The 12,471-nt window shown below is 45.6% G+C and overlaps 1 protein-coding gene across 1 annotated transcript in view; it reads left to right on the top strand.

The window, feature by feature from the left end:
- Positions 1–11,805, top strand: part of LOC105702333 (RNA polymerase II elongation factor ELL) — a gene marked incomplete at its 5' end in the record, with an annotated part of 104,771 nt that extends 92,966 nt beyond the window's left edge. The window contains 7 exons of the mRNA XM_023431869.1: positions 75–191; positions 3,741–3,974; positions 5,276–5,346; positions 5,439–5,648; positions 5,778–6,699; positions 6,864–7,041; positions 7,125–11,805. Coding sequence (XP_023287637.1) covers positions 75–191; positions 3,741–3,974; positions 5,276–5,346; positions 5,439–5,648; positions 5,778–6,699; positions 6,864–7,041; positions 7,125–7,352 — 1,960 coding nt within the window. The remainder of the gene's footprint in view (positions 1–74; positions 192–3,740; positions 3,975–5,275; positions 5,347–5,438; positions 5,649–5,777; positions 6,700–6,863; positions 7,042–7,124) is intronic.
- Positions 11,806–12,471: the final 666 nt, after the last annotated feature.

Here is a 12,471-nt window from a genome sequence, read left to right as displayed (position 1 = left end):
TACTCTTCAAAGTGCTACTCCCCACAGTACTCGTTTTTTAACGAGGCTTTATCATTCCACTTCTTTCAATGTAGGAGTCTCGAAAGCCTGGGGACGTTGCCGTGCAAAATGCGGATTCGTGCCAACGACGACGTCTACGAGACGACCAGGCATCGGATGGCGGTCGCCGAAGAGAACAACAAGAACAAATGGTAAGAATCTTTCCAATCCTTCATTTCCATAAAAAATCATTGGGTTTTACATTTTTGAAAAGCAGGTTCTTTACCCACGGTAGTATCAGCTCGCTGCTTGGAAATTTAAGGTGAAGCGAAACCCCCTTCAAATCAGTCGATTCGTATACAACACTTTTTTTTAAGGGTAAAAGACCAAACTGTCCGAAAGTTTGACACGTCACTCCTGATCATCTAAGAATTGTTCTGACACATTGAAAATTTGGATTTTTGAAAAAAATGTTATAACTTAGCCCAGACAAGAACCAAAATGGCGTCGAGCTCTCATATTTCGATCAATATACAATTATTGAAGGCTCTGATATGAGAATCGAAAGGGTCAGGACAATTTTACGACAATTTAGAACACTCTGGTAATCCATAAACTCGCATTTGAACGGAATAAAGGCAAAAAAAGTGTTGTATGCGCTTCTATGCTAAAACGATGGGAATACGAGGTCTCGGAGTGAAAATTGAATTGACCTGGAAATCACAGATGGCGCAGGGGGTCCCTCTGCAGTCAATTAGGGCCCCAGAAAGCACGAATCCAGAGGATTTCTGGAGTTTTACTTCGATTTCTTTATATTTATTGTACTAAAACGACAGGTGGAGTATGCCATTTGGTACAATACCCAATACAATTCGACCCAGCTGTCAATATAAAAACGAACATCGGCAACGTAGGCGTTTAGAAAAATCTTCTTTATCGAGGTCGATCAAGTTCCTCGACGTGTTTCACTTCACCTTAAAGCAAACGAAAACGTGAAACGCTGTAGAGGGATGTCACGTTATGGCGTCCGACGCTGCCAATATTGAGTCGAAGTGGGGAGGGAGGGGGTACGAACCGCTATGGTCTCCCCCCTCCTCGCAAACTGTGAGGGAAGCAGGGTTGAGGTGTTTCACGTTTTCGTTTCCTCTTCAGTTCGTTTCTACTCGTGGAGGGAGGTTAACAGCAAAGTGAGACTGGCGGGTTTCGTATTCTCGTTTTTCTCATTGCCACTACAGTTACTCCTACTAGTACATCCTGATCCATTTACTGGTATGTTGTATACATTCGTCGCGTTTGGCAGCTGAAATTACGCTGCTGTAATGGCGTAAAGCGCTGCAATCACGCCGACAAAAATGTGTCGCCGCTCCTGGCGTTGAAAGTGAAAATTCTACCGGTTAGGGTAGGAAAGGAAATACTACTATGATTTAACGGATAGAGAATTAAGACTGCAGTAATTACAACGATTTATTTAAGTGCGCAACGGAAGTATAACGTTATGCTATACTTTCAAATTTTTCAAATCCTTAAAATTTATTACATGAAGCTAATCACTCGCTTCATTTTACGTGCTTAATATAATACATATTTACGGTATAATGAAATAGGTTATGAGTAGTATGGTACAAGTATACTACATGCACTACATATTCTCTTTTTGTCCTACATTTATATTATACTACTGGAGGCGGGGATAGATATTAACCTCTTAAGGTGATACGAAAGTGTGATATATACATACCAAAAGTGAAAATATTTACAAAACTTTTCTCAAAATTACGTGCACCGAATTATCTAAAACTTTAACACGTGATTATGGAGGCTCTAAGGAAGAACGCGCTGCTCGTGAAATTTCATTTTTTCGGAAGAAATTTTGCATTTATCTCGAATGAGAACCAAGACAATATCTTTTTTCAAAAAATGAAATTTCACGGACAGCGCGTTCTTCGTTAGAGCCTCCATAATCACGAGTTAAAGTTTAAGATAATTCGGTGCACCCAGTTTGGAGAAAAGTTTTATAAACGTTTCGACTTTTTGGTACGTGTATGTCACACTTTCATGTCACCTTAAGGTACAAATTAGCTCGGAAAAATCCAGGCCAAATCAGTAGGGGACGCTCGTCGAACGCGTCAAAGTGATTCGCGGAGATTTTCGGAAAATGAGTCGAAATGGTAGAAAAAGATGCTCGCAGAACGGGAACATTTGTTTCATTCGAAATTTTGAGTCTACGAGGAGAACTCGTGATATTCATGTCAAACGATGGACGAATCTAAATCGCCGGCTTATTGAGGAACAGGTGGCAAAAATGGCCGCGTGTGTTTCGGCGTGCGGAAGACTCAGCGCGTGGACGCCATTCCTGTCCCTTGCTCAGTGCGCCGCCTATACAGCTTTTCCGACACTAAACTACTCGTAACCTATTTCATGATGCCGTAAATATGTATTAACGCATTCGCGACCGGCACATTTTTTTCGTTTCAAATACTGAGTACCGGCGAAAATAATGAAATTCTGAAACTGGTTGCCGCAAANATCGAGGTCAAATGTAATACGGGGCAATTGTAACAGACGTTATAAATTATTATCTTTACACTTGGAAAAATGTCTCACGAGAATGGAAGCTATCAGTTAACGCTATGAATGTCTCACAGTAATTACATGTCTGTTAGACCAATTGTTCCGTTGTTATCGACACGGTAAAACGGTATAGGTGAATAATATTTTCATGGATTTTATATTTTTGGTCCGTACTACATTGAAAGGGGTTGAAACTGATTTACACATGCCACGGCATTACATCTATAGTATGTTTAGTGCATTTAAAGTTACAAATAACTCCAAGTAGTTATAATTGTATCAGCCATTAGTCAAAATACATAGGGAACAGTTCTAATCAGTTAAATTGACTTCAATCATCTACATTGTCACAAAAACATTCGAAATAATTTATTAATAATTTATTTTCGACATACCTTCTCAACGGAACATGCTCTGTACATGTAATAAATCTATAAACAGAATGGAAAATGAAATAGAATAGATGTAAAAATCGCGTACAAGTTATTAACTAATGAATTCCATCATGTCGACCAAAGTTGTGCTTCTCCATATAGTAATCATATTCTATCTAGGAAACAACAAAAACCGTATTGATCCGACAAAATCATTTTCCGCGTGTTGTCTTATCCATTCGTGCTCTCACTCGACAAACATTTAAACCTCTCTTACATCGTGTCTCTAATTACCGAACGTCCGCAATGCGCATTAAACTTGAACGATATTTACAAGCGCGTCTCTTACGACCGCCGTCGTACAAGGAGGGCAAATTCAAAGTCATTAAGAGCATCGAAATTAACATCAGCTCGTTCTCGAGGAACAAACTTGCACGATTAACCGCGTTCAATTAAGAAAAAGTGGTCCCATTCTCGGCGAGAGGCCATACCTAGTTCAGTCATTAATGCCCCATTCCCTGGTCTCTAATAAAAAATAAATCGTTACTCCTGGAATGCAAGAAATTCCGCTCCAATTGACCCGGTATTCAGGAAACACCGTTCTCCTCGCGAATCCGCGAATTCCAAGCGTTACGCTCAGTCTTGACTGATATTTACATGCACCAAAGTGGCGTTATCACCCTTTTGCCCTCCGGATAGTCTTGGCTCGACCTTCTCGAGGAACGCAAACATTTAATGAAAACAAGTCTCCCTCGTTTGAGCAGATTAGCTCCCCTTGCGGATAATTAAGTTTACCTTACCTTATTGCTCTTACAGTACGAGGGTGATCAAGGCGAACGGGCCGGATATCGGTCGCAAGGTCAAGGTGAAAGGAACCGGAAGAACGATACCGCCCCCGGCGAACAACAGGCACCGGGAGTCGGCCGTCATCCCTGTGACCGGAAGCCAGTCCTCCAGGCTGTCGTCTTACAAGCCCATCTCCGGAAGTTCGACGGCAAGTCGGCCCCAACCGGAGAAAAAGATGTCGGACATCATGCGTAGGCCGCTTAAGTAAGTTTTCTTCGAAGCAGGTACAGAGGATAAATACAAGGGTTAGAACTTGCCGGAGAAGATTTTTCTGGGCTACATTAACACATTCGCGAACGCGAATTCGCGTCTTTTCAAGTTCTATTCCTGGTTGCCGCTGACGTGAATTCACGTCATTTTAAAGTCTATTCCTGATTGCCGCTTACGTGAATCACGTCCATGACGATACACGATGCAAGTTTGCGGCAACCAGTTTCAGAATTTCATTATTTTCGCCGGTACTCAGTATTTGAAACGGAAAAAAATGTGCAGGTCGCGAATGTGTTAAGGTGATATGAGAGAGTCAGCCTATATATTTCTGGGAAGTCAAATCGTCGGGGAAAGTACTCTCCGAATTGGGTGTACCGATTCGTTTGAAATTTTACCACTGGAATATGGAAGCGCTAAAGTAGATTCTGAAACTCATGAAATTTCATTTTTCACCAAAAATTAATTTTTTTTATCATGGATTAGAACTAATGTGGCGTGGCCCGTGCACGTTTTCGATGTTTTACACTTTTTGGAGGCTTAGAATAGAAAATAAAAATGTTCAGGACGAATGTCGGCAACGTAGGTATTTAGAAAATTCTTCTTTAAACTTGCCGCGGCTACGGTCACTAGTAGCGTACCTCATTACGGGAGCTCTCGTGTTTCGATCAGTATACAATTATTGAAGGCTCTAATACGAGAAATGAAAGTGTCAGGACAATTGTACGACAACTTAGAACACTTTGGTAATCGAGAAACTCCCATTTGAACGGGATAAAGGCAAAAAAAGTGTCTATACGTTACTATGCAAAAGCGATGGTAATACGAGGTCTCGAATTGAAAATTTAGTTGACACGGAATCACAGATGGCGCAGGGGGGTCCCTCCGCAGTCAATTAGGTCCTGAGAAAGCATGAATCCAGGTGATTTCTGGAGTCTTACTTCGATTTCTTTATAATTATTGTACGAAAACGACAGGTGGAGTATGCCATTTGGTGCAATAGCCAATATAATTCTACACGGCTGTCAATATAAAAACGAACGTCGGCAACGTAGATATTTAGAGAATTCTTTTTTACCGACGTCGATCGACTGTGTTTCACTTCACCTTAACGGTGCTCGTCGTAATGCAGGATATTTGCTATCGAAAGGAATATATCATCGACCTCGGCCTTGAGTTTGCTAAAGGAAGTCCTTACAAAACTTCTTTCGCGTGCACAGGCTTCGGAGCCTTCCGTGAGGCCTCGAGTCGAATCGCCGGAACAAAGTGGTAACATGTTTCCTTTATTTGTACAACAGAGAGCGGCTTATACATTTACTCGCCTTGAGGCCATACAAGAAGCCTGAGCTGTACGATCGCATCAACAGAGGTAAGACGGAACGATATCCTGTCCTCGAAGGTTTACCCTCAACAGCTTCCGGATGCATTACGCGAGCTTGACCCTTCCTCCTTGACTTTCAGAGGGTATTAAGGAACGCGAGCGCAGCATCATGACGACGATGCTGAAGCAGGTGGCCTTTATGCGCGACAACACCTATCACCTTCATCGGCACGTGTGGAACGACGTGCAGGAGGATTGGCCCTTCTACACGGAGCAGGAGAAGGCTATGTTGAAGAGGCGGAAACCGCAAAACTTAACTCCTCCTGGATCCAGCGACGGAGGCTCCAGCGGTACGTAGGAGTTAAAGCGTTATCAAAAGAAAGTTAAATACACCCTACAGGGGTGTATAGCGATTCGGTACCAACCTGTACGAGCACCGATGGTCGGGGAATTAACGAAAACCCGATGTTACGCTTTAGGTAGCGGACAGTCGCCGAATTCGACCCACCCGGGATCACCACCGGCAATTACGGCTCCTCCACCGAGTCTGATGAGTTCGAAGAGACCGGGATACTACCAGGGCAACGACGGCCTGCCAACGAAGAGACCCAGGATATCCCACTACCGAAAACCCGAGCCCAGCTCGCTGGCAAACACGGCGACAGCGGTCGTTGATAGCGGAAGGACGGCCGGTGGTGGTGTCGGTGGGGGCGGTGGTGGTGGCGGTGGTGGCGGTGGTGGCGGAGGCCATGGTGGTACGCACGCCACCAGTGCCGGTGGTGGCGGTGGTGCCGTAGCCGGTGTAGGTGGTGTAGGTGGTGGTGGTGGGAGCGGTGGTGGGGACAACAACGGCTGGGACCAAAGGCAACAACAACGCGAGCGCGGCGAGTACCGGGCCGAAAGAACAACGAACAGTGACGTGCTGCGCACCGGGTACGGTGGATTCGGGCCCAGCAAGTGTCCCACCTCTAACAGTGACAGTGAGGAGAACAACGTTAACTCGCTTCACGGGAACCCGGCCAATGCCAGCTACCACTCGCACGGTAGCCTTAGCTCCCATAGTAACTCCGGTGCCGGGTACCACGGTCACGGGGCTGTCAATAATAACAAGGTGATCGGTGGTGAGGCCAGTGGCAGTGCCCTAGTGAACTTCGTCAGGTCGGGATGCACGACCAACTCGACCGGATTCAACGGCAGCCCTAACAGGAGGGATCGCGACGACCGACCGAGAACCGACTCCAGAGACCATCGGACCCCCTCCCGGACGAACTCCTACAACGACCTGCCGACCATTGGATCCTCCTCCGGATACGGCACCTCTAACTCCTACGAACGCACCTCGCCCATCAACGAGGAGGCCTGCTCCAAGGCCTCGGAAACGGAATACCCCGACTACCTCACGTTAGTCACCATACCATTGTCTTTCGTCCGCCGTATACCGTCTCTTAGTTTTCAGGCCGATCGGTGGAAAGGTCGTCGCGAGTATTGTTTCCGTGCACTCGGTTCGGTCGCATCGTTCTCCTAACCGTTCGCCGATTAATGAATTCGTCCATCCTTGACCGTAGGTACTACACGACGATAAGCAGCTCGGAACAGAGGAGGCGTTACAAGGCTGAGTTCAACGCGGACTACGAGGAGTACCGAAGGTTGCACACCGAGGTGGCCAGGGTGTCCAAGCACTTCGCGCAGCTGGAGGAGTTGAGGAAACACGAGCTGAATAATGGACACTTCGAGGAGTCGGAGGTAAGCAGATCGTTCCGAAGGGAACCTTCCTAGCTCGTTCGAGAGCATCGAGTTAAACCTTGACCTCTCTCCTTCGTTTCCAGGCAATATCGCAGCAAATTATCAAAGAGTACAAACAGACGAAAAGCGATCCAGTTCACCAGGAGACGAAGAAGAGGTTTCACTATCTTCACGAGAAGCTGAGCCATATAAAGCGATTGGTCCTAGAATACGACACCCAGAACGGCATCGTGAGCGGCAGCTCGAGCAATATCAACGTCAACATCGGCGCCGGCGCTGGCGCCGACGACGGTGACAACCTGCGGTACTGACACAAGCCCAAACAGCCGCCTCTCGTCCTTTGCCTCTTCACGGTTGTCAATACGCTGCTCTCGGCGTTGCTGCAGAATCTGCATTTCCTCGGGAAACTCCAATGTTAACTTTTGATGGTTGAAATCGTTCCTGGATCGGCATCGCCCAGATTAGCCGGCGCCAAGGGCGGCAACGGTCTGCAGTTCCGACTCGAGCCCGAACAGCCGTCTCTCGTCATTTGTCCTCTGCAGGTCATGGATACGCTGCTCCTCCCGACGTAGTCACGGAATCTACCCCTCTTGAAGAATTTCAACTTCCTGGGAAACTGCACCGTTAACTTCGATGGCTGAATTCGTTCCCGGTTTGAAATCGTCCGATTTAACGTCATCAACGACGCCGGCAGGTCCGAAGTATCGACGAAAGCCAGAAAGTCTCTCTTCCATTGACAGTCTCCTCGCCGTTGTCAATACGGTCTCGTCGATGCTGCAGAGTCCGCGGTTTCTTGGATAACGGCTAATGGTAATTTCGGATTTTGAAATCGTTCCCGAGACGGCAATGTTAGCGGTGGTTCGAGCACCAAGTACACCCAGCACTGGCGACGAGGAATGGTCTTCCGGTACCCGACCTCAAGACTTAACAGCCCCTCCTTGTGGTTGTCACCGCGCTAAGGTACCTGCGTTTCTTCAGGAGACTTCAACGTTCGCTTTGACCGTTCTTCCGTGGCGGGAAGATAAACGAGTATCCATGGCAGGTGGAATTGGTGAAAGACATCGGTGAAGACGAAGAAAACCAGGCATCGAAACGAGGCCGCCGGTGCTCCGTTCTCCAACCTGGAAGACAAGGAGAGACCTAGAGAACGGACCACTAGGTTGTCGGATGCTCCGTCATTTAGAAAAGCCCAAGGGAACGTTGGCTAGGTATACAATAAACGCGAGGATGACGCAGGTTACCCAAACTACCGAAAATGGAAATCGGCTAGAGAAGTAGATCGGAGACTCGTCGATCGATTTCGAAACCTGGGATGGAGCGTGAAATAAGTTAATAGGGTAAACCTGGGGCGAACGTTGCGTGAATCGCCGGCGAAGTGCTCGATCTTGGCGAACTTGCTGATGACAATCGGAGAATGTACCGGAGACGTTTGGGGAACGCGCGGAGGAGGTCTGGGGAACGCCAAGAGGGAGACACTCCACTTCACGGAGACACGGTTACGAGGGAAGCGGAACCGAAAGCTAAGTAGCGTCCAAGACTGTCCAGTGAAGCAAACAAGTAGCGAACTAGATAAGTAAAATAGAGGAAGCACGCACGTCCAAGTGTTGTCCAAGTTAAGTAGTTAACGCGCAAGAGCGAGAGGGTCCAAGATAACAAACCGTAGGGTTATACCACGCAAGTCCTGGGGCATTTTCGTCGTGTCGAACTTAACGGGCACTTAATCGGCGTAGACTTTGAGGGACGTAGGCCCGAGGTTCGACGGGACGTCGCAGTCCTTTCCGAGGCCAAGAGTCCAGGAAGAGATCGTCCGTGTCATATCAGAGGAGAAGTCCAATCGAGGCCGGAAGTCCGCGGAAGAGACCGGCACTGGTACTTCATTGGCGTACACGAGGTCAACTCGTTGCTTCGTCATTTTGATTTCGTTCGAGACCCTCGCCCTGGAGGAAACCTTCCCGTTGGTCCTGGTGTCGAAATTGGTCAAACCGATGATCGAGTCCAGGTGAGCCGAGCAAAGGCGAGATGAACGACCTTCGTCTTGGCGAAATCCATCGAAAGATATTCACTTAGCGGGAACTTTGTTTACGTTTTGTTTTGTTTTCTTTCTTTTTTTATTTACCCAGTCAAACGCAATTCCTGTTGAATTAAAATGAAAAAATAGGAATCACGTCGAGGCGCGGAATATTCATGAATCACGAAACAAGTTTCGGGTAAACCACGAAAAAAAACTTATTTAGAGAAGGCTGCTTTCGGGCACCTCTCATAGAAGTGGGTTGCCATGGGAAAAAAAAAACAAAAACAGTGGTTTCGGGGGGGAAATTCGTAGCCGGAGTTTATTAGTTGCTTTAATTTTGAGGAAAAAAGAAAAGTAACCACTATTCGTTTCATGGGGATTGTCCTAGCGTAATTCGTTAATGTACTCTTTTAATCTCATATGACAACCTGCTCCAATTTCGAGAGTAACTTTCTATGGATTTTTATAGGAGTCTTTTTTCTTTTTCTTTTTTTGAAGAATATGTATGACAACCTAAGAGAATCATAAGAGAACACAGGAAAGAATATTTTGGAAGGCAGCTCGTAGTACTCTCGCGATACGACATTGCCTGTGAATTGCTAAATGACGATAAACGAGGAACGAACTAAAAAATGGAGCTCTCGTGCGCGAAGGTCTCGAACTCGTCTCGGGGTTGGTGACGATCATGCGAGTTCGGCCGAGTTACGAATAAACAATGTGATCGTGTCCAGATTGTGTATATCGAGTAATATAAATATTTTAATAATTTTAACGACATAGCTAGTAACGAAACAATATTATTAACTATAGTAACCAGTTCGTCGTGAACTCGTGGTGGTTTTTACGAGAACCCGTAGAAAGAGAAAAAGGAGGGTACCAGGCATATTGGTTTTTAACGAGAGTGATATATCGGTCGTTGGACAAGGCGATGACGTTGACGTTGACGACGACGACGGCGAACCGCGACGTTCCGCGACATTATTACCGATACTACTACAGTTTTTATTATTATTCTATCACTATTAATAATATTATTATTATCGTACTGCTATTATAGCTGTTCGGGTAACGGATGATTCGATGTAGCGGAAGGACCTGACCTGCCCCACGGAACGTCCCAGAATTTCCGGAGGACCTTGAAAAATGTCCTCCGCCGTATTTACGTTTTTTAGAGTCGAAGAATATATCACGAATCTCTTAATGAGATACAACATTGAAGAAGTATCCCGGCTAATTTCGTATTCATAATTGGAAGTTAATTTCAAGGAATTCCTGGTTATGGACGCTCCGTGGCGATTGCCTTGGGACGAGGAAGTACGACTAAATTGAATAAGATATTTTGAGGCGGGAGGTGGCAAAAAGGTCGATGTAAAGAACATGAACTTGTTTCGGTCTCTCGTTAAATTTGAGTACTCGTTCCTACGTCGAATCAGTGCGCAATTACGCTGCATGCAATGCCGCGATGCGAAAACGGACCCCGCGGAGGAAGGAGATTTTGTACTCGTTGCGCACAATTCGATTCCCTGTCATGAGCGTAATCAACGTTGTTTATCGTAGGGAATTAGCACCCATGACGATGTATTGTTAAGGATTCACAACGAACTACCATCCGGAGCGTGTTGTATTTTTAGGGGTCGAATAGAAGTATGTAGTTACTCGCATCGTCTGCAGGGTAATTGCGCCATCACGCATTGCCTGTAATTACGTTAAAAAAGAATTCGCCGAAAGCGTCCAATTTATCAATAAAGGTTCGATCGGGTCCAGTCGGCCCCGAGTTTCCGTGGGCCGAGACAATGGACCTCTTTGGACCCCCACGAGAGCTAATTACTATCACGAAAACGGGACAAACTGTTAATTATCGCGTGTTACTCAAATCCTAGCACGTGTTATCGCATAAGGATTTACGTTAATTTTTCTCATATGTTTTCCATTAATTTCTATTAGAGCGTGTTAGGCGTTTGTTAGGTATTCCTCTTTCGTGGCAGTGCCCGCCGATCTCGAGCGATGGTCCATAAGACCTCGCTCGAGATATACAGTAGGCTCTACAGGTCTACGTGCGATGTTCCGAAAGGGCTCGTTAAGTTTATGGATTTGCAAGTTGCCACGTTAAGTATTTAGTTTCGATTAATTTACTAGGTATTTCAATTGACGGCAGTAATGGTGTTCCGGCGATGAAGACGCGCGTGTATATCTGTGTATAAAGAAAAAAAAAGAAGAAGATTCAAGTGCTGGACGTACACCAGAGATCCCGTATTCTCTGATACCGGTATTCTTTCGTCGACTGGCTTATCTAATCGTTGAGTTTTATTTTAGAGAAATTTTCCATTGGCTCGTAGGTATGAATGGTGTATCTCCTTTTTGTATTTAGTCCCGTTTAGAGCTACTGTCCTCGAAGTCTCGGTGAAACATCGCACGTAGGCTAAGCATTAGTCAATAAAAGAGATTCGAGGAGCCGACTATCGTGGAACGTATGGCACAGTGATATTCCTGCTAAACGGTACAGTCCATACGCAGTCTGTACTCGGACATTAACGACGTGCAGCACGTATATAGCATTGTACATAGAGTTATAAAGTCAAGCGAATTGTAAAGAAAACGAAGTTAAGGATACGTATTTAGAAGCCTTAAGAGTAATCGAGTAACAAAGCCGGGTGATTTAACTAATATATTATTTTCGTTGCTTGTGGGTGTATAATGTTAATTCGACTAATCTTCTCCGTTATGACGTACCCTAATAAAACGTTTCTACGATATCTCCTGGCCTATTCTTTGTTTTCTCTCTTTCTCATTCCGCGTGTATCTCCGTATTGTCTCCGTCGACTTCCGAATCCGTATCTACTGGCCGAGAGATCGCAAGCATTTCTATTCGAGGGAAAGGATCTTTTGGAGAATGAGATCCCTCGGTGCCGATTAATCTTGACCTAAGTCACGCGGAAAACACTGTGCCATACTCGTCGTTCCTTGACTGGCGAATCTACGAAGGCCCATCACGATCAAATCGAAAGATTCATAGTTACCACGTTGCGTACCAGTCATACTCTTTACTTCTTCCAAGAGCGTACCTTTATGAGCGTCTGAGTGGCTAATGGTTTCCACTTTTTGCGCAAATCTACCATTACATCGTATAGGAGAGGGTTCGACAGACAAGACGAAATGAATTGTGCCTAGGAGAGAAAAGGTCCCGAAAGTGTAGCTCCGTTCTGTGGCACCGCGGATGAAGGGCATAAGTCAGACTATTACTTTTCTTGGTTTCGCCTATATTATCCACATATGTATACTATATGGATTAGAGAAATTAATTCTATAGCATGAGGAAAGAATTTATTCCTACCCCTGGAGAGCAACGTATATCGCGTGAAATGCCTTAAACTCGAGAAACGTTGGTACGTCGTATGTCGTTTGGAATTTAGTGCGAGTAA

Source organism: Orussus abietinus, unplaced genomic scaffold (assembly GCF_000612105.2).
Source record: "Orussus abietinus isolate OABI.00-Male unplaced genomic scaffold, Oabi_2.0 scaffold184, whole genome shotgun sequence".
Classification (NCBI taxonomy): domain Eukaryota; kingdom Metazoa; phylum Arthropoda; class Insecta; order Hymenoptera; family Orussidae; genus Orussus; species Orussus abietinus.
The sequence above is the reverse complement of the archived record's forward strand: the minus strand, read 5'-3'. Positions and strand labels throughout refer to the sequence as shown.